General features: G+C 39.8%; 1 protein-coding gene across 2 annotated transcripts in view; it reads right to left on the bottom strand.

Moving 5' to 3' along the window:
- Nucleotides 1-1,397: 1,397 nt before the first annotated feature.
- Nucleotides 1,398-27,434, bottom strand: part of UBQLN1 (ubiquilin 1) — a 53,197-nt gene continuing 27,160 nt past the window's right edge. Inside the window, exons 3-11 of one of the 2 annotated variants that reach the window (XM_054501648.2) lie at nt 26,462-26,577; nt 23,287-23,549; nt 21,936-22,094; nt 21,222-21,456; nt 10,623-10,765; nt 7,769-7,852; nt 6,447-6,562; nt 5,317-5,485; nt 1,398-3,387 (exon numbers count right to left, since the gene is read on the bottom strand). In XM_054501648.2, coding sequence (XP_054357623.1) covers nt 3,235-3,387; nt 5,317-5,485; nt 6,447-6,562; nt 7,769-7,852; nt 10,623-10,765; nt 21,222-21,456; nt 21,936-22,094; nt 23,287-23,549; nt 26,462-26,577 — 1,438 coding nt within the window. In that variant the 3' untranslated portion in view covers nt 1,398-3,234. The remainder of the gene's footprint in view (nt 3,388-5,316; nt 5,486-6,446; nt 6,563-7,768; nt 7,853-10,622; nt 10,766-21,221; nt 21,457-21,935; nt 22,095-23,286; nt 23,550-26,461; nt 26,578-27,434) is intronic. The other variant, XM_054501649.2, reaches the window with a different exon arrangement.

The raw sequence follows: 27,434 nt of genomic DNA on the forward strand, positions 1-27,434 counted from the left end.
AATCTTGTTTTATTTGCTGCTATACTCTGAGCAATTGGAAAAGAACCTGGCACTCAGTAGATGTTCAGTAATTTGACTTTCTGACATAATAGTTGCCTATGAGAAAAGATACAGAGAAGTTGAAGAGGAACAACTGATGTTACTTAGGTAATTGCCAAGACAATTTTAGAGCAGAAAAATAAAAACAAAACAAAATGCTACAAGGTGAATGGGAGGAGCAAAATGCAGCAATTGACAGTAAAGACTAAGTATGAACAGTTAAGAGTTTACCAAACGCTGGATCAGCAAAGTTTAGGACTGAGCCCAGAAAGAATGGTAGGCTTTACAGGAGCCAAAGTAGATAAATACTATGTGCAACACCAGAGAAGGGCAGATACACGAAGTATAGGAAGTGTGTTCATTGTATACAGCATCACCTTAAAGAATAGTTAAGAGATGGTCTAGTGAGACTGAAAAAAGCTGATAAAACTTTAAATAGACTTCTTTCATGTAAGACCTTCTGTTGACTGTAATATGTTTAATATTAATCTCTACGAGAAGAAGTACAATATGCAGTATTTCCCTATATTAATCACACAGTCTTTTTTTTTTTGTTAATCATGTGTATGTCATTGCACACACGGCTTAGCTTCACTTTTGTCACTAGCATATTGTTATCCATTGTTTTATTTTGTTGTGATATATGCCTATTAAATTTACACAGTAAGAATAAAAGACTCTTTTCATTATTATATTTAAACCGTCTGAAACTCAAGATTCTAAATACACACAGAGGCCAGGTGTCATTTATATGATTTTTCAATATTTGCTAGACTTTGTTTAGGATATTGCAAAGATTGTAACTGGGAAATAAAATCCTGAAATGCTATTTTCACTACCCCATTCTTTATTCAATTTGTACTAAATATTATCACTCAATATGAGAGCAATTTAAGCCTACAGTATTTTAAACATCCTTTTAGTGCTGATAAGAATTTTAAGTATTTTGAACCCCTTAAGATGTAGATATTTATCTTTAGACTTAGACCTAAAGGTAAACATATTAAAAACAAAAACCATACTACTGCAGTAGCTTAAAGGTACTTCAGAGCTTATCACCCAGTCCAGCGCACCTATAAGCCTCACCACCACATGTATAATAAAGAAATCATGACGCCTCACTGTCACATAACTAGTCAAGTACCAAGATCAAAAGTGGAGCTCAAGTCACCTACCTTCCCAGTGTGCTACCTTTTTATCACACCACAAAAGACTGTGACATTTTAATTGGAAAACCTGAAAAATAAAGAATGTAAAATGTGACAAAATCTGGGGTAAATCAACTCCAATAGCCTTTAAAACACATGGTTAGCAAAAGTTAAAGACTTCTTTTCTTTCTACAAAAGAGGCAAGACAAATCAAGTGTAAAAGCTAGAGATTTATTGTTATTTTGTGATTAATTGTCAAATTAGTTATGACACTATCCCACACTGAATACCACCATTTGCCAGTACAGAAGTTTTTAAACCAAACTGAGGCATAAAGCAGAAAGAGCAAAGACACATGAATACCCTTCTTAGCAATCTCCTCTACTCATGCCTCCACCGTAACCTTTGTACTTGTTTTCCTCCTGGGGAAAGTGTCAGAACAGTGCATGGACTGGTGGCTAACCTGGCCTCTTAACCTTTTTAATAGCAAGCAACGTACAGAAGTAATGCAATCAACTTGTATTTCCCTTGATTTTATTGGTCTGAATTCATTTTAGGTTACTTTAACATTTTAATTTCCTGTAACTGTACATGAGAGAATATAATCACCTAAGAGAATACTGAACCAGAGTCAGGCAAATGTATCACTGACCCTCAATTATGTTTTAATTGGTCCTAAAGGAATGTACCACCCCAACAGTTTGGGAGTTAGGCAAACAGAATTCTTTGGGGAGGGAAGAAAAAGGCTATAAAACAGCCAAATGTACTCAACATCATTAAAACGGCTCTTTGTTTTTCACCCCTGAATGATACTTCTTTACTACACTATATGCACAGAAATCCTAACAGATTCTTGGTTGCCAGTATTATTTAAGCTGGCCCCATCCAGGACAGATTCCGCTGCCCCCCCCCACCCCCACCCCGTCCCCCTTTCTCTGAGGCTCTGAAAAGCACAATATTTAACTATTTCTTAATAGAACTACCAAAACACTTCAGAAACAATTGGCTCACAACTCATTTTAAATTTGTGTATTGCCTGTGCATGAGAAAACAGATAAACCCAAAAGATAGTTTTATTTTTTTATGGCGATTAAAAATAACTGAAACATCAAGACACTTTTTCAGTGAAAGCAACATTTCAATTACAAATTTTAATGCCTGTTAAACTACCTATGGGAGAAGCTGAGAAGTCCTAGGCAAATGCACTTTGGGGTATACTACAGTGTTCCTTCAGTCTGCACAAAGATTAAGGTAATTTACAGTCAATCTGTGAATGAATGTTGAGACAATGTTACATTATGTGTCTGTACAATTAGTTGTCCTTAAAGAGATAACCAGAATCAGCTTTTCTACTATATTTTCAACAAACCTGACTAACCGGCACTTTTGCTGGGAGATGTTGTCAAAGATGCTGTAAGATTCTATACAATTAGGAAATACTCAGCTTTAAGAGTATTTTCTTATCTTCACTTTTTTAGTTACAGGTGTTTTGCTCAGATAGCCTATTGCAGTATGCTTCCAGAAATGCAGTCCCAAATGTGCATACTCTATATTGTATACAAATAAAACAAAATTATCAGTAGTATAAATCTTACAGCATTTTGTTTGCAAAAATGCATGCCAAAGTCACAATAAGCAATACTGTACCACAAATTATAGAGTGCAAATGATTTGCTTCTTTTTAATGCTTTTATTCTACATAAATTACTACCATAGGCTAATGTTTAAAAAGCAAATAAATTGGACAGATGCAGGACAAAATCTGGTCACCCAACTATAAAAGGTGATGTTTTTAAAAAATTACAATAAATGCAGAAGTGATGCATGCAGTAGCCTTAAATGAAAAGCACTGATTCCCACTGTTCCAGAAAAGAAAAATACAGAAAAACCCACACATCTTACTGTACTCCACCTTAAAATGCATCATATTGGGCTTGTTTTTAACAGCACAGAATTCCAAGAGTCAAAATGAAATAAAGCAGGTATTTTAAAGTTTAAGAGCCGTTATCAAAAATAAATTACATTTTTTCAAGATACAGAAATGCTGCTATGATGGCTGGGAGCCCAGTAACCTTTCAATAGCTGCATTGATATCACCTCCTGTTGCTATTAGAGCTTGCAAGTTTGCTTCACGGTTCAAAAATCCCATTGCACTGAGTTGTTCCAGTTGTTGCTGAAATCTGACTTCTGGATTCTGTAGCTATTAAAGAAAAAAAAAAAATTAATCCAACTCTAAAGGAAGCCAGTCCCTGCCACACATGACTGACTTTTAAAATTTTTTAATTGCTTTTTTATAACATATGCTGATCTACTGAGCTTTAAAAACACTGCCCACCTCTTGAAACTTATCTAACATATTTAAAAGTCCATTAGCACTTTATTTTAAATAGTCTAGTTTATACCTAAATAATCATGTCAAATAGATCACGACTCTACTTTGGGGGAGGGGGAAAAAAGCTTAATAAACATCAACCATTATTTTAGAGGATCACGTACATGCAGAAAAACCTGTATATATATATACACACACACACACACACACACACACACACACACACACAAAAGTAGTTCAGAATTAGATGATTTGTGTAGCTACTGACCAACTGAGTAACTATAAAAGCTGGTACCCTCATGTATAAAATTCTAAAGCTTCAATGATTCTTCGAATGAATGTGAGTTTAACTTTTGCACTGGACAGTCAATTCTTAGAAAAGAGCTTCAGTTTCAGGCCCAAAATTATACTCTTAATTCTAACAATTCAGCAGCATCAAATCTTTTCTTCAGAAATGAAGTTAAAAAAAAAAAAATCCCCATATAAATGACCAATCAATCCTAGGCCTACTTGATAATTTGGAGGCTTGTAAGTTAACTTATGTAACAATTAATTCTAATACTCCAAATCCTTCTTTCTTATTTATTCCATGAATATTTACTGAGTACCTACCACGAGCCAGAAACTATGCTACGCTAGCTTATCGGGAATACAGATATGTATGAGACAGAACCCTACCCTATTTATTATACTTAGTAAGGCTTGAAAACAGAAAGCAGGCCAGGCACAGTGGCTCACGCCTGTAATCTCAGCACTTTGGGAGGCCAAGGCGGGTGAGATCGCTTGAGCTCAGGAGTTTGAGACCAACCTGGGCAACATGGTGAAACCCCAGCTCTACAAAAAATACAAAAATTAGCCAGGTGTGGTGGTCTGCGCCTGTAATCCCAGCTACTCCGGAGGCTAAGGTGGGAGGACTGCTGGAGCCCAGGAGGTGCAGGTTGCAGTGAGCTGTGATTGCACCCAGCCCGGGCACTTTGTCAAAAGGGAAAGGGAAAGGGAAAGAACAAAAAAAAGGAAAGGCAAAGAGGGGAAAGGGGAAAAAGGGGAAAGGGGGAAGGGGAAGAGGAAAGGGAAAGGGGAAGAAGAAGGAGGAAAAGGAAAGGGGAAAGGAGAAAGGGAAAGAAAAAAGAAACCCAGAAAAGAAAACAGAAAGCACCTAACAGACCTTGAGACATTAAGAAGTTTGGGGACAACCTAATCAAACAGGTTTAAACTGGCGATCATCTTTATATAATGGCACATTATTAGTAAAGCCAATGTATGTTTGTAGATGCAAGCACATTATTAGGGGGTCCATATTCTTTAGCCATATTTACAAGATATATATATATATGTAACACAAACTACCGCAGGAGGTGATGTCATGGGTGGAGTAAGGTAGTTAGGACTTTTTTCCAGTCAAAAGACAGACTAGAATACAGTTGCCCTGGAGGTACTTGGGATAATCAAGTTTCCATTCCTCCCTAAGAACTTTTTTAAAGCAAAATCTATTTCAAATGATTTTCAAATAGGAACAAAAAAAATGCATTTTTAAAGGCAATTTCTAAAAAATAAGACTTTAGGTTGTAGCATGTCTTCTCTACAACCGTAACAATGTTTCCTTTAGCATCTCAGCACTAAAGTCAACAATTTTTGTAATGCCTGTTTTCTTACTCAATATCCTTAAGACTGTATTTTTCATTAATCTAAACACCTAAGAACTACTGCTTTCCTTTTTTCTCCTTTTTCCTTCTTTTTGGAAATTTCTAAATTTCCAACATTAAGGAATACAAAACTTGAATGGAAAAGAACTGATACCTGAGGATTTACTCCAGCAAGAGCCTGCAACATCTGCTGAATAAACTGCTGATGTCCAGGTTCAGTGGTTCCTGCTGTGGGACTTGTGTTTTCACTAGGTGTGGCGTTAGATCCATTAGTTCCCGAAGAGCCTCCAGTGCTTCCTAATGCCCCCAAGCCAGGAGTAAACCTAGAGAAAGCACAAATAGGAAATATCCTAAGGTCCTGCAAAACCAGAAACCAGTCCGTAAATCAGTTACATTTTAATATAATATAAACTAAGCCATCTTCTTAAAATAAGCCCTTTTGGCCTGGTGCAGTGGCTCATTTTGGGAAACTGATGATACCAGCAGCCCAGGAATTTGAGATCAGCCTAGGCAACACTGTTGAGACTTCATCTTTACAAAAAATAAAAACAAAATTAGCTGGGTGTGCTGATGCACACCTGTAGTATCAGTTACTTGGCAGGCTGAGGTAAGAGGATTGCTTTAGCCCAGGAGGTAGAGGCTAAAGTGAGCTGAGATTGCACCACTGCACTCCAGTCTGGTCGATGGAGTGAGACTACCTCTAAAAGGAATTTAAAAAATAATAATAATCATTTTTAACTTTGAAAACCCTGACTTAAAAACAATCATAGCCAGGCACTGTGTCCCAGCTACTGGGGAGGCTGAGGTGAGAGGATCACCTGAGCTTAGAAGTTCAAGTTCAGCCAGGGTAAAAGAGCAAAAACCCATCTCTTAATAAATAAATAAATAAGTAAGTAAGTAAATAAATAAAAACGGTGGGGGGAGAACCAGGTGCTATGTCTCATGCCTCTGATCCCACTTTGGGAGGCCAAATCGCTTGAGCCCAGAAGTTTGAGACCAGATGGCAAAACTCCATCTCTAAAAACAATAACAACAACAAAATATATATATAAATTAGCTGGGTGTGGTGGTGCACACCTGTAGTCCCAGCTACTTGGGAGGCTGAGGTGAGAGAATCCCTTGAGCCCAAGAGGTCGAGGCTGCAGTGAGCCACGACTGCGCCACCACACTCACAGCCTAGGCGAAGGGCGAGGCCCTGTATCCCACAAAAAAAAATACTAAATCTGAAATTCTCAGAGAAAGTAACCATTATACACTTTCATTATCTTCCCCAAATAAGCCTACCCTGGGATGAGGCCCGGGGCTTCCGTTGCTAATGTCTGTAAACCCTGCTGAATCTGTAACAAGGCCTGCATTGCTCTAGGGTTTGACATTGCTGATAGTGTATCAGGATTCTGCATCTAAGGAAGAAAGAAAACTAGTGGTTACAAAGGAATTAAAATCAGTGAAGGTAAATTTTTAAATCTTTTCTTTGTTATGCTTCTGGAGAAAATCTAAAACCTTAGGACACTGGTAATCCATAATTTCTTTCTCAAAATAAACACAAGTATCTCCTCTTTGACAGCAAACCTAGTGTGCAAATCATTACTTGACCTCCTCCTAAGTCCATCATGAAAGCCATTTTCATAATGGAAGAAAATCAGGAGCTACTTTGGAAGCCACAACTATTCCCCTTCTCCAACAGAAGATAAAGTATTATTTCTAAGACACAACCTCCAAAGGCACAATTCTTACGACATGGATATGGTAAAAAGCCACATATTCCACCTAACCAAGTGTTATCCGTTACTGATGTAACAATTTTACCAGTAAGGTACACTCTAAAACAACAGTTCCAAATTTGACGTTAATACATGTATCCTGAGTTTAGCTTTACTACTTCCAAATATACACCACCTGACTAACCAAAGATAGGCTTGCATCATTACAATAGATCAAGGACACCAACCTTGGAAAATGGTTTACAGGTCTGAGAGTCATTTGCATAATATATGAAGCCCTAAAACTACCAGTTTCAAAACACCAAGACTGACTTCTCTTTTGTTGTTTTAAACAACAAAATACCATGGCAATCTCAAGTACTTGTTTATAATATAACCTTCCTTACTTCCTTATATAACAACACTGACTATTTTAATCTTACTAATCCCGAGTTTGAGGAAAAGAGATCTACCCCTTGGGGGAAAAAAAAAAAGCATTCTACTAATTTGGAAGAAAACAACCTATAAAATAGAATAGGGTAGCTCTTTCCTGTTACTCAAAATTAGTTAAACCATAAAGCGTAACATGACACAAGGAAGCACTTCAAAGTTAGTACAATGAAAGGAAATGGTTTATGGTATTAACAAAGCATTCAAAATCCTAGGTCCTCAAAAGCAAAAACAAAATGTTCTTTCCTCAGAATTTATGTTTAAGAAACATAAGCAAAAGGTCAGCAGTGAAATGGGACTCAGTGAAGATCAAGCTGAATTCTCTACGAATTGACAGCATTATTGGTCTCTATTCTATGTTTTGCTATCAGCCAGAGAAGAGCAAGGAAAATGTTTATCATCAAATTTTTTTAAGCAAATCATTACCCAAGATAGCTAACATCTTGTCTTACTCACTTGTTGGAGGAAAGTTGGGAGCTGTTGTCTCATTTGTTCTTGAAGCTGAGGATTTCCAGCAAATAGGGGATTATTCAGCATCATCTATGGGGCAAGTGTTCAAACAATTTTAACTGGAAATATCTGAAACAAGTAATGTACCTTGTTTTATTCTATCTTCCTCCAAGTGCCTCAACTGGCACTTAAAAGGGAGGAAGGTAGAACATAAATAAAAAAAGGAAAAGGGAAGATACTGTCCACAAGAGGGATCTCCAGAAGAACAAAAACAAAAAAATGAGGCATATTCTCTCTCAATGAGAATGGTGGTTATGATAATGACATGCAATATCCTAAAAAATAAAAGCAATCATTTTCTTAGGCTTTTCCTTGAACAAACGTGAATATATGCCATTGAAAGAAAAACGGGAGTAACTGGCATTCATGAAGATATATTTTCTACTACACTGACAGAAGAAACATAAACATCAATACATGAACTATGTAACATGGCTTGCTTAGAAACCTCAACACACAAGTGGCAGGCACAGAGAAAATCTAGATCTGAAAAGGACCACTACATCTACCTGCCTACTACAAAACAGCTAATATTAGGTCCAAAAAAATAACACCGCAAAACAGCAACCAACTTGCCAGAGAAATGGAGCTGCTAGGTGAAAATCAGTCAGGCCTAGCACCAGCAGTCCTCTGGGAAAAGTATTAAAATGATTTAAGACCTAAAAGATGTAAATCCATTTGAGAACACCAAGATTAGCATCTGGATTTCACCTCACTACCGCCAGAGATGAGAAAAGTGGCAGCTCCTAAACTTCAAATAAACGTTAAGAATTTAAAAATCAGGATCATTATTAGTATGATGTCATATACCTGAAAATAAGATTAAAATACACAATGAGCATAACCAGAGCTAATAAATTCTCGTAGCTTCAAAAGACACATTTTATATCATTTTCCCCAGACGGAGTAAAAAGTCAACTAACAAGGATTTACTGATAGCCTATTTATCTATCCAAAGTCTGGGGAGGAAATGATCCTCACCCTCAAGTAGTTAACCGTATTTAAGAGCAATGTAAATGCTGGTAGAGAAAATTCGCCCCAATTCTTGCAAAGTGATCTTTTAGTTAATTTCAATACAATAACCAAAGCAGATGTCAGACAACCTTACAGGAACATACAGTATTTATTTCAAAGTGACCAGTAAGTTCACAGTAAGTAAACTAATACCGGCTTAAGGTCAACAAACCTGCTTCTTTATTGGTTCCAAATACTTCTTTATCATTAACATATTAACGAGGTTATCACACATATCTTTTGGAATTCACTTCATTTAATCTTAAAAAAGCATGTCATCTTAAACGTATCCTTTCACAGATAATCATCTTATTTGATTACAAGGTATTTCTTATAACTTACCTGAGTGCTTATACCACAAGTTTTTACACTCAAGAGTCTTTCTAAATATTTAAAAATCAAAAGAATAGAAAAACCACACATTTTAATCTGCAGATAACAAGAACATTGTTAATAGTTTCTAAATTATCTGTAATAAAAGACATGCCAATCTAGTATTACCAACATTTTGTTTTAGAGTAAAAAAATAGTATGTGAGTGGCTCAGTCACTTTACTAAAGTAAGATTATTTCAAAATTGCTAAGCATGTGCTTGTTAAAGTCAAATTTTAAAAGCAAGATGCTCAATCAGTATTAGCCAAATACACACTTAAAATGGCTTATTACGGTAAATTGAGGCATTTAATACTAACAACTCAGTCTGATAAGTTTCATATGCATAAATCAATCTTCCATAAAATGTACCTCCAATATACAGAATCATAGACACAAAAATTCTTAAAATTTGTTATTTCCAATTCCACAGATTTGGTGAGGGCATAAATTATTACTGAGAATTATACATCAAAGATACTTCAATCAATATAGTTTTAGAATTTAGAAAATAAAAACCATTCATTTGACTTAAAGCTTTTAAAATTTAAGGGATGAGATTAACTATAAAGTCTTCCTCCAAATTCCTGACACACTACAGAAGCCGTTTTTAACAAACAGCAAATATAAACTACAGATGATCAAGGTTTATTTCACATTCTCCGTGGTTTTTCAAGCCCTATGGTATGGAACGTAGACAGTATCTAGGCAACTTGAGGGAGAAAGGGTTATCAGATGCAATTATCTCAAAATCTCTAAGGATGGGGCCCAACCATCGGTACTGTCTATAAAGCTTCCCAAGTGATCCTGAGTGTTCAGCCAGCATTAAGATCCCCAATTTTCTTAGTTGTGGTCTCTTTAGAAACAAATTAGAAAAAGGAATACATTAATAAGGGACCAGTATATGATCTTCAGCAGGGGAATCAATAGTTGAAAGAACGAGAACATTGTTCTGACAAATCCCCGTCTTTAATAAATGACTTCATGCTATTTTACAACTGCCATTTTGAGCATGACTATTATAATCTGAGTGATCTACTAAATAAAAGTATTTCAGATGTATTAACACTGCTCTTAATTGCTTTCAAGATTTACATTTCATTAAGTAGTTTATCTTCAAAAGAGTGGGCATTCCAGAACTTTGTACTTGTCTCCTAACTCAACATATGTAGAAACAAACTAAACCTGCACTTCTTTCTAGTCAATGAATGGCAGAGATAAAGTTGTTTTAATTACATATGAAGTATTAATTTACTGCAAAGAAACAAACGGTCAAAAAATTGAAGACACATTTACTTATTTTTCTAGTGTATTAAGATATCATACACAACACAAATGTGCCAAAATCACAATTACTAGATTAGGTTATTTTAATTCACACTGCACAGTCTTTTTCAATACAATTACCAACTCACCTGTGCAGCAAGGTCAGGATTCTGGCTTAGTGACTGCATCATGCTTCTCATGTAGGGGGCAGACAACATGTTTTGCATAAGTTGTGGGTTTTCAGTTATTTGTTGCAACAAGCTCTGCATTCCTGGTGTGTTGAACATACTAGCTGAAAGTTTGTTTTAAAAAAAGACGTATTAAGGAAAAATACTTAAACAAAAGTTAAAGCTTTAAAATATAATATGCACTGTGTTTAATTTCACCAAGTACAAATGATTATACATATTATGTATCAACTGAACTATGAAAGAACTTTAAAACTAAAACATCTCTAAAAGTACATGCCCAACATATACCAGGAAGAGGACTTATGAGTTTAAACATTCTGCATTTACAGTAAAATCTTGTCTAATGAAGAAGTAGCTTCTGAAGTCAACTTAAGGCAAAAATTACATATGGTCAAAATTACTGCTGAAAAATTCCATACAGTGAAAAGGACTGAGCCAACTTTTCCTCCAAGACTGCAAAGAATTAATTAGAATCATATTCGGCACTTAATATTGCCCACCCTTATGAAAAAAGGAAGCCTTCATGCCCAAGGCAACAAAAGATGTAATGCCTCCACCCATTTTCACTGTCTACTGCCATTCACTGAGTAAAACAGTAGGCACATTTAACATTTGAAACCATAGAGCACAGTGACTCCAAGCAGTATCAGGAGCCTGATTACCTGGGTTCAAATCTAACCTAACCCATGTGATCCTGGGCAAGCTATCTAGCGTCTTCATACTTCAGGTTCCCCATCTGTAAAATGGAGAAAGCAGTATCTACTTCATAAGGTGGTTGTAAGAAAATTAATGTACAAAGCACTTGTTATGATTATTGTTTTTCCTTTTATTGCCAAGGGCTACAGCTGAATTTATGTGAATTCCATATGTGATGACAACTGTATATTTAGCCAAATTTTCTTTGAAAACTAAGTTAATTTGCTTTACTTACACTTATATTTTCAACTGCCAACTAGATACACTCAAACTCATATATATTCTCAAACTTACTATGCCAAGTCAACTCATTAGGTTTTTCATCTCCTTTCTGCTATTCCATCCAGTTATATCAGGCTTAAGACATCTGACTCTTCTCACTTATCTTTCTAGTTTATTATAATTCTGTTTTTAATAGTTCTTGTTTTTCCTGTTTTCTCATGTTGTAAATTTTAACTTAGTTTTTTTTCACATCCTAGAGTCCAACCTTGGATATACTGTGGGTTTGGTTCCAGACTGCTGTGCAATAAAGCAAGTCACACACATTTTTTGGTTTCCCAGGGCATACAAAAGTTGTTTGCATGATACTGTAGTCTATTAAGTATGCCACAGCCTTCGGTCTAAATAAAACTCTGCACATAAATATAAAAATACTTTATTGCCGAAAGCTGCTAACAGTGAGTCAGCTGGTGGTCGCTAAAGGTTGGGGTGGCTGTGGCAATTTCTTAAAATAAGACAACAATGAAGTTTGCCACATCAGGAAAACTTTGTTGCACTCTATGCTGTTTGACAGCATTTACCACAGTAGAACTTTCAAAATTGGAGCCAGTTCTCTCAAACCCTGCCACTGCTTTATCAACTAAGTTTATAAAACATTCTGAATTTGTTGTCATTTCAACAATGTTCACAGCATCTTCACTTACAGCAGACTCTATCTCAAGAAACTACTCTTTGCTCATCTACAAAAAGCAACTCCTCATCTGTTCAAGGTTTTTCACGGCATTGTAGCAATGCAGTCAGTGTTCATGCTCCACCTTTTTCTTTTTAAATTGAGATGGAGTCTCGCTTTCATCACCCAGGCTGGAGTGAGGGGAGTGGCAAGCACATAGCTCACTGCTGCCTGCAATTCCTAGGCTCAAGGGATCCTCCTGCCCGAACCTTCCAAAGTGCCGTGATTACAGGTATGAGCCAACACACCTGGCAGGCTCCACTTTACATTCTAGTTCTCTTGCTATTTCCACTACTTCTACAGTCCCCTCCTCCACAGAAGTCTTGAACCCCTCAAAGGCATCCATGAGGCATAGAATAAACTTCTTCCAAACTCCTGTTCATGTTGATATTTTGACATCGTCTCCATGAATTAGGAATGTTCTTAATGACACTGAGAATGGTGAATGAATCCTTTCCAGAAGGTTTTCAATTTACTTTGCCCAAATCCATTAGAGGACTCACTATCTAAGGCAGCTGTAGTCTTATTAAATGTATTTCTTAAATAAGACTTGTAAGTTGAAAGTGCTCCTTGATCCGTGGGCTGCATGCAAAATGAATGATGTGTTAGTTAACAGGCGCAAAAACAACATTAATCTCCTTGCACATCTCCATCAAAGCTCTTGGGTGACTACATGCACTGTCAATGAGCACTAATATTTTGAAAGGAATCTTTCCCTTAGCAACGTCTCACCAGTAGACTTAAAATATTAAGTAAACCATGCTGTAAACAGATGTGCTGTCATCCAGGCTTTTTTTTTCTTTTTTTTTTTTTTTTTCCTATTTACAGAGCATAGGCAGAATAGATCTAGCATAATTTTTAAGGCCCTAGGATTACTGGAATAATAAATGAGCACTGGCTTCAACTCAGTCACCAGACACATTAGCCCCAACAGTCATCCTTTCCTTTGAAGCACTGAAGCTAAGAATTGACTTTTCTCTAGAAATGAAAATTCTAGATGATATCTTCTTCCAATAGAAGGCTGTTTTTCACCTACATTAAAAACTGGTTGTTTCATGTGGCCACGTTCCTCGATGATCTTAGGAGATCTTCTGGATAACTTGCTGCAGCTTCTACAACAGCACCTGCTACCTCACCTTGTACTTTTATGTTATGGAGTTGGCTTCTTTCCTTAAACCTAAGCCAGTCAACCTCAGCTACTTTCCAACTTTTCTTCTGCAGATTCCTTACCTCTCAGCTTTCATAGAATTAAAGAGAGTTAGGGCCTTGCTCTGGATTAGGCTTTGGCTTAAGGGAATGGTGTGGCTGGTGTGATCGTCTATCCAGATCACTACAATTTTCATCAGCAATAAAGGTGTTTCGCTTTCTTGTCATTCATGTCTTCACTGGAGTAGCACTTATAATTTTCTTCAAGAGCTTTTCCTTCGCATTCACGACTTGGCTGTTTGGTGCAAGAGGCCTAGCTTTTGGCCTATCTTAGCTTCTGATATGCCTCCCTCACTAAACAAGATTATTTCTAGCTTTTGATTTAAAGTAAGAGATGCAGGAGTCTTTTTTTTATACTTGAATACTTAGAGGCCACTGTAGAGTTACTAACCGACCCAATTTCAATGTTCTGTCTCAGACAACAGGGAGACCCAAGAAGAAGAGAGACAAGTGGAACAGCCAGTCAGTTGAACAGTCAGAACACATACATTTACTGATTTAAGTTCTCCAGGTACAAGGTGGTTCCTGGTACCCCAAAACAATTACTAAAGTAACATCAAAGATCACTGATTACAGAATCACCAAAACAGAATAATGAAAAAGCCTGAAATACTGTGAGAATTATCAAAATGTGACACAGAGACATGAAGTGGGCACATGCTGTTGGAAAAATGGTACTAACAGACTTGCTCAATGCAGGGTCACTGCAAACCTTCAAACTGTGAAAATCACACTATCTGTGAAGCACAACAAAATGAGGTATATCTGTATTCTAAGATAGGTTGGCAAATTACAGCCTGCAGGACAAATCTGGCCTACAACATGTTTCTGCTAAGCCAATGAGTTAAAAATTGCTTTTACGTTTCAAGGCCAGACATGGTGGTTCACACCTGTAATTCCAGCACTTTGGGAGGCTGAGGCGGGTGGATCATTTGAGGTCAGGAATTCAAGCAGCCTGGCCAACATGGCGAAACCCCGTCTCCACTAAAGATACAAAAATCAGCTGGGTGTGGTGGTACACACCTGTAATCCCAGCTACTGGGGAGGCTGAGAAGGGAGAATCGTTTGAACCCAGGAGAAGAAGGCTGCAGTTGACTCAAGATCATACCACTGCACTCCAGCCTGGGCAACGACTCTGTCTCAAACAAAACAAACCAAAACAATTTTTGGTCGGGCGCAGTGACTCAAACCTGTAATCCCAGCACTTTGGGAGGCCAAGGCAGACAGATCACCCTAGGTCGGGAGTTGGAGACCAGCCTGGCCAACATGGTGAAACACTGTCTCTACTAAGAAAAAAATACAAAGAAATTAGCCAGATGTGGTGGTGGGTGCCTGTAATCCCAGCTACTCAGGAGGCTGAGGCACGAGAATCGCTAGAGCCTGGGAGGTGGAGGTTGCAGTGAGCCGTGATCATGCTACTGCACCCCAGCCTGGGTGACAGGTCGAGACTCGGTCTTTAAAAAAAAAAAAAAAAAAAAACAACCTGCTTTTATGTTTTTATTTTTAAATAGTTAAGGGAAAAAAAATCCAAGATAAATATTTTGTGAAATGTGAAAACTATCTGAAATTCAAATTTCAATGTCCATGAATACCATTTTACTGGAACAGTCATTCTCACTTATTGTCTATGGGTGTTTTGCACTTTTACAAAAGCAGTGAGTACTTGCAACAGAAACTGTCTATGGTACTGTCACTCCTTCATACTGTTATTTGTTTTGAGACAGGATCTCGCTCTGTCTCCCAGGCTGGAGTGCAGTGATGCCATCACAGCTCACTGCAGCCTCAACATCCCTAAGCGCAGGTAATCCTCCCACCTCAGCCTCCCAAGTAGCTGTACTACAGCTGCACACCATGCCTGGCTACTTTTTGTCTTCTTTGTACAGATGAGGTTTCACCATGTTGGCTAGGCTGCTCTCAAACTCCTGGGCTCAAGCAATCCACCCACCTTGGCCTCCCAAAGTCCTGGGATAACAAGTATGGAGCCACCATGCCACACCTGGCCTCCTTCATACTGTTGTTCAGTATACTACTACAAAACACAGTGAATCAGTTATACTCATGCAGCACAAAATCACTGCAGCATTAAAAAAAAAAAATAACCAGTATATACCAATCATGCCAGAACAAGAAAAAAGGAAGAAGGGGAGTTACAAATGTCAGGTTTTTAAGGCACAGTGGAATATATTTTATTAAATGAGATGGCAAAACTTGTGTTTCTTACGCAATGACACTAAAAGAATACAACATATATAAGCACTGCCGGACCAATCACTCATCACAATACTGCCCACTCACAGAAAAGCAATGGTCAGAAGAAATACAAACTTTAGAATGAAATATCTCATCATAGCCACTTTTTCACAAAAAATAAAAATGAAAATAAGACTGCAACCAAAGTTAAGTTTCCAAGTGGCTTGTTAGCCAAAGAAAGCCAAGTACTAGTGATGACTAATTTAACAGTTAATTAAATCTTGATTGCAGTAACCAAATGTGTCCAGAGAAAATAAACTCGCTGAAGTCTACTCGGCTCTCAGGAAGAACAGTTTTTCTCAGAGTTAAGGGTATGAATACTCAATTTAAAAACAATGCAAATGATTCTGAGTGCTTTTTCTAAGTTCCTGATAAGCTGACAGATGTTACTGATACTGCTCAATTGTATGAGGAGTCAATGGCAAGTTTGAAGTGACCGGAAATTACCCTCTATAAATAGTCTGAATGGAACAACCAGGGTAAGACCATTTTTTAAGAAGTTGAGAAATAAGAATTTGGTACAACTTGAAGTAGAATCTGCTAAGATGTGCTACATCTCATAGCAGCAAAAACGTGCAGAATTAAAAGGACTTAGTTGGACATATTTTCAAACCATATAAAAATGTAAGGTATTTAAAGACTGTAGTTATTCACTGTCTTATTCATCAGTAGGTACTCTGGAAAATATTTGGATCTATCATGTTACTGAACCAGGAGTATCAATGAGGAGCACTGTTCACTCCTGTAAACTTAACCAGTCAACTTCATGAATTTGTATTAACAATAGCTCAATATTCTGACATGCCTAACCACACAGAAGGTTGATGGTGGCTTAGCAGAGGTAAAGTTTCATTGCATTATTTTATTTTATTTATTTATTTATTTATTTATTTATTTATTTTATTTATGAAGTATTTATTGATCATTCTTGGGTGTTTCTCGGAGAGGGGGATATGGCAGGGTCATAGGATAATAGTGGAGAGAAGGTCAGCAGATAAACACATGAACAAAGGTCTCTGGTTTTCCTAGGCAGAGGTCCCTGCAGCCTTCTGCAGTGTCTGTGCCCCTGGGTACTTGAGATTAGGGAGTGGTGATGACTCTTAAAGAGCATGCTGCCTTCAAGCATCTGTTTAACAAAGCACATCTTGCACCGCCCTTAATCCATTTAACCCTGAGTTGACAAAGCACATGTTTCAGAGAGCACGGGGCTGGGGGAAAGGCCATAGATCAACAGCATCCCAAGGCAGAAGAATTTCTCCTAGTCAGAACAAAATGGAGTCTCCTATGCCCACCTCTTTCTACACAGACACAGCAACAATCTGATCTCTCCTTCCTTTCCCCACACTTCCCCCACTTCTTTTCAACAAAACCGCCATCGTCCTCATGGCCCGCTCCCGATGGTCGCTGTCTCTTCGGAGCTGTTGGGTACACCTCCCAGACAGGGCGGCCCGGCAGAGGCGCTCCTCACCTCCCAGACAGGACGGCCGGGCAGAGGCGCTCCTCACCTCCCAGACGGGGCGGCCGGGCAGAGGAGCTCCTCACCTCCCAGACGGGGCGGCCGGGCAGAGGCGCTCCTCACCTCCCAGACGGGGCGGCCGGGCAGAGGCGCTCCTCACTTCTCAGACGGGGCGGCCGGGCAGAGACGCTCCTCATCTCCCAGACGGGGCGGCCGGGCAGAGGTGCTCCTCACTTCCTCACAGACGGGGTGGCAGCCAGGTAGAGGTGCTCCTCACCTCCCAGACGGGGCGGCCGGGCAGAGGCGCTCCTCACTTCCCAGAGGGGGCGACCGGGCAGAGGCGCTCCTCACTTCCCAGACGGGGCGGCCGGGCAGAGGCGTTCCTCACTTCCCAGACGGGGCGGCCGGGCAGAGACGCTCCTCACTTCCTCCCAGACGGGGTGGCAGCCAGGCAGAGGCGCTCCTCACTTCCCAGACGGGGCGGCCGGGCAGAGGCGCTCCTCACCTCCCAGACGGGGTGGCCAGGCAGAGGCGCTCCTCACTTCCCATATGGGGTGGCCGGGCAGAGGCGCTCCTCACTTCCCAGAGGGGCGGCCGGGCAGAGGCGCTCCTCACTTCCCAGACAGGGTGGCAGCCAGGCAGAGGCGCTCCTCACTTCCCAGACTGGGCGGCCGGGCAGAGGCGCTCCTCACCTCCCAGACGGGGTGGCCAGGCAGAGGCGCTCCTCACTTCCCAGTCGGGGTGGCGGCTGGGCAGAGGCGCTCCTCACTTCCCAGATGGGGCAGCCGGCCAGAGGCGCTCCTCACTTCCTCCCAGACTGGGTGGCGGCCAGGCAGAGGCACTCCTCACTTCCCAGACGGGGTGGCCCGGCAGAGGCACGCCTCACTTCCCAGACGGGGCGGCCGGGCAGAGATGCTCCTCACTTCCTCCAAGACGGGGTGGCGGCCGGGCAGAGGCGCTCCTCACCTCCCAGACGGGGTGGCGGCCAGGCAGAGGCGCTCCTCACCTCCCAGACGGGGCGGCCGGGCAGAGGCGCTCCTCACCTCTCAGACGGGGCGGCCGGGCAGAGGCGCTCCTCACCTCCCAGACGGGGTGGCCAGGCAGAGGCGCTCCTCACTTCCCATACAGGGTGGCAGCCGGGCAGAGGCACTCCTCACTTCCCAGATGGGGCAGCCGGCCAGAGGCGCTCCTCACTTCCTCCCAGACGGGGTGGCGGCCAGGCAGAGGCGCTCCTCACCTCCCAGACGGGGCAGCCGGGCAGAGGTGCTCCTCATCTCCCAGACGGGGCAGCCGGGCAGAGGTGCTCCTCACTTCCTCCCAGACGGGGTGGCGGCCGGGATACTGAACCAGGAGTATCAATGAGGAGCACCGTTCACTCCTGTAAACTTAACCAGTCAACTTCATGAATTTGTATTAACAATAGCTCAATATTCTGACATGCCTAACCACACAGAAGGTTGATGGTGGCTTAGCAGAGGTAAAGTTTCACTGCATTATTTTATTAGCTCGTGCCAAAGATTAAAATTTTAGTAAATGAGAAACACTACCCTGCCAACCCTCCAACAACCAAACATTGAATTACTATATGAATTCATTTTTGTTAAGACTTGGTAATGCTTATGCATGAATTCAACCTAAAACTACAAAGCAAAACAGCATTTATGTGTGATCATACTAAAGTCATTTTGACAACTAAAATTGTTTGAATCATAAGCAATGTCAAGGTGCTTTACAGACTTCCTATGCCGTCAAAAAAAAAAAAAAAAAATTACAAGAAGCAAGATCTCCATTCTCACAAATTTGCAGATTTACTTTTGAGCTCATACTACCAGCAACATTTTTCAGACCTCAATGCAAATGCAAAGGCAACTGACATTTCAAAGTTCACTTAACTGTGCAATTGAGGAGCTAGTACCTAACTTTCACTTTGAAGTGATTAATCTGAATGTAATGGCATGTTAAAAACAACATTATCTAATGGAATTCTATAAATGCCTTCCACACTGATAAATATGCTATTAAAATCAAATGCTTTTGGAAGGAGTACGTATTTTGAATAAAGTCAGTCAAGTCTCACTACATATCAGTATTAACAGATGAACTTTGCAATTTTGGTAAACAGAACACTGAACCCCAATTATGCAAAATGTTATTCCCCCAAAGAAGTCCCATTCCTCTTATCAGTAGATGCAAGGAAAATACTGTAACTAAGTATTACCAAATTTTGTATTTTTTCAATTAAAAAATTTGTGGGAATTTGTTTTGTCTCTTGATGTAATACATTCTCCATTTTGCCTCTTGGCCAGCAATACCTGAAGTATTATCTGACCCTTCACATGAAAAATCTGTCAACTCCTACTCTAACACTTCCTTACATTCTAGAGTAGGTGCTTACAGGACCAGAGGAGTCAAGCATTTCATCTTCACACGTGTATGTGTCCATATATGTATGCATCAAATGTCACAGTTGAGTAAGAATCATAATACTGTACAAATATGCTGACAATCTGATAGGCCAGCAGAGTAAGTTCGTTCTTGCTATTTCTTGTTTTCCCTGGATGGAAATATTAACACGAAATGTTAAAGTATCAAACCATTAAGTATCTGAGTAAAAGGCTGCAAAACTGATTTTTGGTTTTTGGTTTTTTAGACAAAAGTTATTACTGTAGACAACCATGGTAAAGGGAAAGAAAACAACAGCTTAACCAGTCAGGAAATATGATTAAATCTTTGCCCGCTCTATACCTTTTAAAGTAAGAACAATGCAACCCTCTCAAAAGATTGTTAGTATCAAGTAAGGATTAAGTAGAATATAGAAGAGAATATTTTTTACTGATTTAAAAATGGTATTACTTCAGTTTTTACAAAACCTATATTATAAACATAAATATCAAGATATCCACTGTATTCTATAAAAGAATATATATCAACTGTGATCATTAATTACTCTTCTCATTCTGGTTCTTCTTTCAGCAATGAATTTTTAAAAATTCTTCATCCAGCACCTCATCTTTCCACTTCCTCTGCCAAAGTACAGGCATCTTTTAAAACATACCCAGTCTGTCTCATCTTAGAGAAGTGCTCCCATGTCTCCATTTCTTCCTACTTATATGCCAAGTATTAGGACTAAAATTGTCACTATGGCTAATGATCTTGGACCTAATTCATGGACAAAACATCCGCATGTAGTATCTGAATAGCTGAAAGGAAGACATCTATTTACTGAGTCCAGTCTACAGAAAAGTGGACAAAAGTAAATTTCTAACATGTTCACACACAAGAATCTGCTTTACACAAACACAGATCTTAACCCCACTATGAAAGATTTGGCTCCACGAAGTCTGAGGGTAAGATCTGGGAATCTGATTTTTAATAAACCTGGCAGGTGCTCTGATGCAGCCAGTATAGCCTTGATCTCAAGACGGGTGCCTGACAATCTACTGATCTAAAATACAAAACCAGGCTAAAGACAGCAAACATGTGCTCTAGTAACAACTACACAGGTAAATAAGTGTTCTCTCTACATTTAAAGCTTCCTTTAAAAAACAAAATGTGACCAGGTGCAGTGGCTCACACCTATAATCCCAGCAATTTGGGAGGCCGAGGCAGGCGGATCGCCTGAGGTCAGGAGTTCAAGACCAGCCTGACCAACATGGAGAAACCCTGTCTCTACTAAAAATACAAAATTAGCCGGGCATGGTGGCAGGCGCCTGTAATCCCAGCTACTCGGGAGGCTGAGGCAGAAGAATCACTTGAACCCAGGAGGTGGAGGTTGCGGTGAGCTGAGATTGTGCCATTGTACTCCAGCCTGGGAAACAAGAGCAAAGCTCTATCTCAAAAAAACAAAACGGAACAAAACAAAACCAACATGAAAAAGACAGTTTATAAAAGATACTCACCATACATACACACAAAAGCACAAAGAATAAGAGTATAAACAATGTTTTAATTATGTAAATGAGGACAACAAAGAAAAAAGCCTGAGTTGTTAAAAGCATACCTCCTACTCCAGGCACCAAATTTGGCGCAGTAGTACTCTGCCCAGAAGTGCCACTGGCAGTACTACCAGTAGTGCCACCCACAGTGCTGGCAGTGCCGCTGGAAGCTGATGAACTCTGGGAAGTCTGTGGAGCCCATGGATTGGGTAGTGGATCTCTATTTTCTGTACGGGAAGGTTGACTACCTTCACCAGAGGATGTATTGCTCACCAAGGAAGCAAATGGATTACCACCAAACTGTAATAAAAGACATAAAAATCACAAAAAATAAGCTTTTGTTTTAAATAAGATAGGAAACTTTTTTTTTTTTTTTTTGAGACGGAGTCTCGCTCTGTCACCCAGGCTGGAGTGCAGTGGCTTGATCTCGGCTCACTGCAAGCTCCGCCTCCTGGGTTCACACCATTCTCCTGCCTCAGCCTCCCGAGTAGCTGGGACTACAGGCGCCCACCACCATGCCCAGCTAATTTTTTGTATTTTTAGTAGAGACAGGGTTTCACCATGTTGGCCAGGATGGTCTCGATCATCTGACCTTGGGGTCCACCCGCCTCAGCCTCCCAAAGTGCTGGGATTACAGGCGTGAGCCACTGCACCCGGCCACTGAACTTTTTAAAAATTGAAAACCACATTCCTCATATAAAAGCTAGCCTCAATCATACACATATTTGTGTTAAAACAGAAGTTACTCCTTGGCCTGAACCTTGGAGCCAGTGGATCACCTGCTCTTGTGCAGCACTCAGCATTGGTTCCTGAATATCTGTGTACATGCGCCTTAAAGCATTATATCCCCCTGGGATGCTTTCTAGGTTGCTCAAGGCTCGGTCCTGGTTCCTCATCATCTCCTGCATCATTGCTGGATTCCTGGCAAGTTCCAACGTCTAAGAAAAAGATTTCCGAAAAAATAAAAAAAGAGAAAAAAAAGGCATTGAAATACACATGAATTACATTAATTACTTTATTAACTGCCATTAAACCAAAGTTTATGGGAGGCCACTGTTTTGTTTTGTTTTGTTTTTTTTTTAATTTTTTTGAGACGAAGTCTTTGCTTTGTCACCCAGCCTGGAGTGCAGTGGCATGATCTTGGTTCACTGCAAGCTCCGCCTCCCGGGTTCACACCCATTATCCTGCCTCAGCCCCCCAAGTAGCTGGGACTACAGGTGCCCACCACCACGCCCGGCTAATTTTTTTTGTATTTTTTAGTAGAGACAGGGTTTCACCGTGTTAGCCAGGATGGTCTTTATCTCCTGACCTCGTGATCCGCTTGCCTCAGCTTCCCAAAGTGCTGGGATTACAGGCGTGAGCCACCGCGCCCGGCCAGGAGGCCACTGTTTTGGACCAGCCTCCTGCACTATGCCCCAGCAGACCACACCAAACCAAAATAGAGCCACTTGTGCCAAGTGCCATGTAATCAAAGTGAACTATGAAAAGGGCCAGTTTCTCCCTCAAAACCACAGTAAGCTGCAGTCAACGTGAGTCACTGTAACAAGAAAGAGTTCCCTCCATTTTAACCCTATTAGGAAAGTAACTTTGAAAAGATCCATCTGCTTTTTGTTCGTTTTTGCTTTCTTCAGCCCTTTTATGCCTATAAAGCCAACCTCTTCTGCTCAGCTCATGAGAACACTCTATTTTATAAAATGAGGTGTTGTCTGATTCTAGAATCACAAATAAAAACCAATTAAAGCTTTAAAGTTGTGGCAATTTTGTATTCAATATATAAGGCAGGAGATTATTTTAAATAATCCCTGGTGTATTTCACCTCAAAAAAGCAACTTAGTATTCAAATAACATAAAGAAGGAAGCACTTTGTTATGAGTGAATTTCCCATCTCCAGCATTGGACTTTTTGATTCTTAAGCCTTCAAAATAAACTATTTACAAAGATCCTTCAATTTAACAGAAAATTCAGAGTTCAAATAGCCAAATTAGTGCTTTGTTGAGTTTTCTTAAACCAAGATTGGGATTTCTCTCTTTAGCTTAACCATACATATAGGACAATCTCGTTAACCATAGAAAATTAAATAACAAATATATCATTTTTTAGCTAAACGAACTGAAAGAACTTTCCACATACTTGTCTCATTATATCTGGATTATTCAACATATGACTAATTTCTGGATTTCTCTGTATCAACTGCTGCATTTGTGGATTGGCCATAATTAATTGTCTCATCAGGTCAGGATTTGAGAGCATGCTCTGAACAAAGGGATTTTCCATGATCTGGACCATCATTTCAGGGTTAGACAAAAGTTGTCGCTGCATCTGACTCTGTAGTTCAGAGAAGTTGGTAGTATTCAAACCCAAGCTACTCAGACCTGCAAGTCCCCCAAGGCCACCTAAGAGGATAAAGGGCAAAAACATACAAATCAAAGTCAGAAAATTTATCATTAACATGACATAAAATATGAAGATGCAAAAAAGTATTAGTTGACCCAATCGTCTATTACAAGAAATCATTTAAAAACAAATCGAATACCTATTACTAATATTTAATTCCTATCATTGAAATTAGCCAAAAATTTACACTTTGGTTATTAAATTTAAGTAATAAAATCAACAAAATATATTTTCATGTGTGTAGTATAATACATAAATATATTTGGTCTTTCTCCTTGATCCTGAGTTACTAAAACTTTGGAATTTTCTAAGTGACAGGAGTATCTTTTATTATTCATTACAAGCCCTTTTGATCATTATGCTAATGAAGTGACTTAGGCCCCTGGATAGCCTCAGAAAGGAGCTGGTCACCAGAAAGACAAAGTGATTAAAGGGCTAAAACTTTCAGCCCCACCCGCCAAGAAAGTAAGGGTAGGGAGGTGGAGATAGAGCTCTATGCAAATTCTTCAACAATAAGATTAAGAAAACTCAAAATGAAAAGCTCATCTGAGTGTTAGGAGGGTTGTGGGCTGAGGAGACCTGGATGGAACCTTTGAGCCCAACTTCCATCCCCCACATACCCATACCTTGTACCCTAATAATTATCTTCCAAGCATTTGTCTGTTTCTGAGTTGTATCCTTTATAATAAACAGGTAAACATAAGTGTTTCCTTGAGGTCTAGGTGCCATTCTAGCAATTATTGAACCTGAGGAGGTGGTCAGGGGAACCCCCAATTTACAGCTGGTCAGTCAGAAGTACAGGTGGCCTAGAATTTGTGACCGGTATCTGAAGTAGGGGCAGTCTTGCAGGACTGAGTCTGCTAACTTGTGAGATCGGATACTAACTGTAGGTAGGTAGTATCAGAAATGAAGCTGAATCTTGGACACAGAGCTCGTATTGGACAATTGGCTGGTGTCAGAAAAAATATTCCAGATTACGCCAGCTAAAGGAAGAAATAATAAATACACACACCAGACTATACTTCTAATAATCTTTCCAAAAGGCTAGTTTAAGTTTTATTAACAGGAAGCAGAATTCACCTATAAACACTGGGTACAAGAGGGCTGATACTGCCAGTCAAGGAGACAGAAAGCCAGGGAATACCTGGAAATAGATTTCTCTTTGGAGGACTTAAATCAAGGAGAAACCTAACAGAGCAACAGGATGACCAAGTGCTTATCACAAAGTGTTGACTTTGTAAAATTACATAACCAACCAAATGCATTCATTTCTCACTTACTGAGCACTTTTTATATATGCCAGAGACTCTGTTACATATGTATTGAGAATAAGGCAACAAGAAAGACATTCTCAGAACTCAATCTAGTGGGAAAGACAGACAAGAAAATAAATGTCTATACAGATGTTAAGTACTTCAGTAAAGAATATTCACAGGATATTACGGTAATATAACCCAAGTGGAATGGCTACTTTCAGAAGAAGAGATAACACTTAATGAGTCTGGAGCATAAATACTTTGGCAAGGAAACGTGAAGGTTAGGAGGGGGACTGAATACTAGGCACAATGAACACCATATACAAAAAGCACAAAGATAAACGTATTAATGCATTCTTGAAACCACAAAAAATTCAGTATGACTAACTACAGTAGCAGATAGCAGTGCTCACCAAACATTTCATTTTGCAGCCTTATTATTTCTTTTGCACTTGGACAGGACTATGTGAAATGCCAAAGGACTACAAGAAATGATATGTGCCACTTCTGGCCAAAGTATAGCAGGTTCAACTTAAAACCCTGTAGCTGTCTCTTCTGCCATGTTCCAAAGGGTAGAGCTATAATACAGCAGAATGAAAAATGACTTTCATTAGCTTAAGTCTCTGAGGGATTATATGGATGGGCACCTTACGAACTGGTAAAAAGCAAATAGCATGCAGAAAAATGTAGCAAGAAATGAAGCTTTGTTGTAATAAGCCACTGAGTTTCGCTATTATCAAAAGAAAATGGATAACAGCACTTTGGCAGATCACAAATTCAGGAGATCTAGACCATCCTGGCTAACATGGTGAAACCCAGTCTCTACTAAAAATACAAAAAAATTAGCCAGGCGTGGTGGCACACTCCTATAATCCCAGCTACTCGGGAGGCTGAGGCAGGAGAATCGCTTGAACCCGGGAGGCGGAGGTTGCAGTGAGCCAAGATCGCGCCACTGCACTCCAGCCTGGGTGACAGAGCAAGACTCTGCCTCAAAAAAAAAAAAAAAAAAAAAATTCCACAGAACCTCAATATATAAATCTAATATAGGCCAGGCACAGTGGCTCTCATCTGTAACCCCAGCATTTTGGGATGCCAGCAGGACACCGTAAGCCAGGAGTTTGAGGCTGCAGTGAGCTATGGATGGCATCATTGCACTCTAGCCTCAGTGACTGAGCAAGATCCTGCCTCTCTTAAAAAAAACAAACAAACAAAAAAACTAATATAAGAAAAACAAAAGCAGTTTTAGGCTAGGCTGGCTTCCCAGACCCCCTTTCCATGTGTTCAGGACAGTTACAAAATAACTAATGCGGTCTGATCCCTTCCTTTTACAAATGAAAAAATTATTATTCAGGGACGCTGGCTTACGATTAATAACCAGCTAATCTTACTCATGCTAAATTATGTGGTAGTCAGATCAGGTATACACAAACTACGTCTCTTTCATTATTAAAAAGAAAGGCGCCAACTGATATGTAAGAATATCCATATCCCTAACTACTTCCTTAATATCTACAATTATAGGAATATATGTTATTTTTTTTAATTTTTGTTGTTAAAGTGACATAATGTTTTATTTTCTCATTTTATCTGAAACTACCCAGGAAGGGAAAGGAGTATTTTTTCCCATCCCTACTGGAATGACTAAAGACACTTACCTAAACCAAAAGGGTTGCTAGTAGCAGAACCAGATGTGGAGTTACTATTAGGAGTTGATGATGTAGTAACATTGCTTCCAGCTGTATTTGTTTGCTGAGCTGAATGGTCCTGAGGCCTAGGGAAAATAATCAATCACAGAGTAAGCAGTAGAGCTGATTATTTTTAAAAGAACCACTGAAGGCCAGGCGCAGTAGCTCACGCCTGTAATCCCAGCACTTTGGGAGGCCGAGGCTGGCCAATCACGAGGTCAAGAGATAAGACCATCCTGGCTAACACAGTGAAACCTCGTCTCTACTAAACATACAAAAAATTAGCTGGGCGTGATGGCGAGTGCCTGTAGTCCCAACTACTCGGGAGGCTGAGGGCCGGGGAGAGTGGCGTAAATCCGGGAGGTGGAGCTTGCAAGTGAGCGAGATCGTGCCACTGCACTCCGTCCAGCCTGGGCAACACAGCGAGACTCTGTCTCAGAAAAAAAAAAAAAAAAAAAAAAAAAAAACCACTGAAATCCTGACATCTAGAAATAAAGGGTAAACTCTCAGACCAAATCAAATTATCATTTAGTAAAAAGCCTGAGAAAACTAAGCATTGGGAACAAAAAATACAAAATAAAATAAAACCCTACAAAATACAAAATATGCTGCAATTGCCCCTCCTCTTTGAGTATAATGTACACAAATATTTCATTAGTTTCAATCATATTGCTTATGTAAGAGAGGGAGGTAGGTTATCTCATAAGAGGGAAGCCAATGACCAGTTACACCCACAAAGCTTGATTATATAAAAAACTTTTTTATCTTGGCCAGGTGCGGTGGCTCACGCCTGTAATCCCAGCACTTTGCGAGGCCGAGGCAGGCGATCACCTGAGGTCAGGAGTTCAAGACCAGTCTGGCCAACATGGTAAATCCCTGCCTCTACTAAAAATACAAAAATTAGCCGGGCATGGTGGCACATGCCTGTAATCCCAGCTACTCA

This window comes from Pongo pygmaeus, chromosome 13, assembly GCF_028885625.2.
Source record: "Pongo pygmaeus isolate AG05252 chromosome 13, NHGRI_mPonPyg2-v2.0_pri, whole genome shotgun sequence".
Lineage (NCBI taxonomy): Eukaryota > Metazoa > Chordata > Mammalia > Primates > Hominidae > Pongo > Pongo pygmaeus.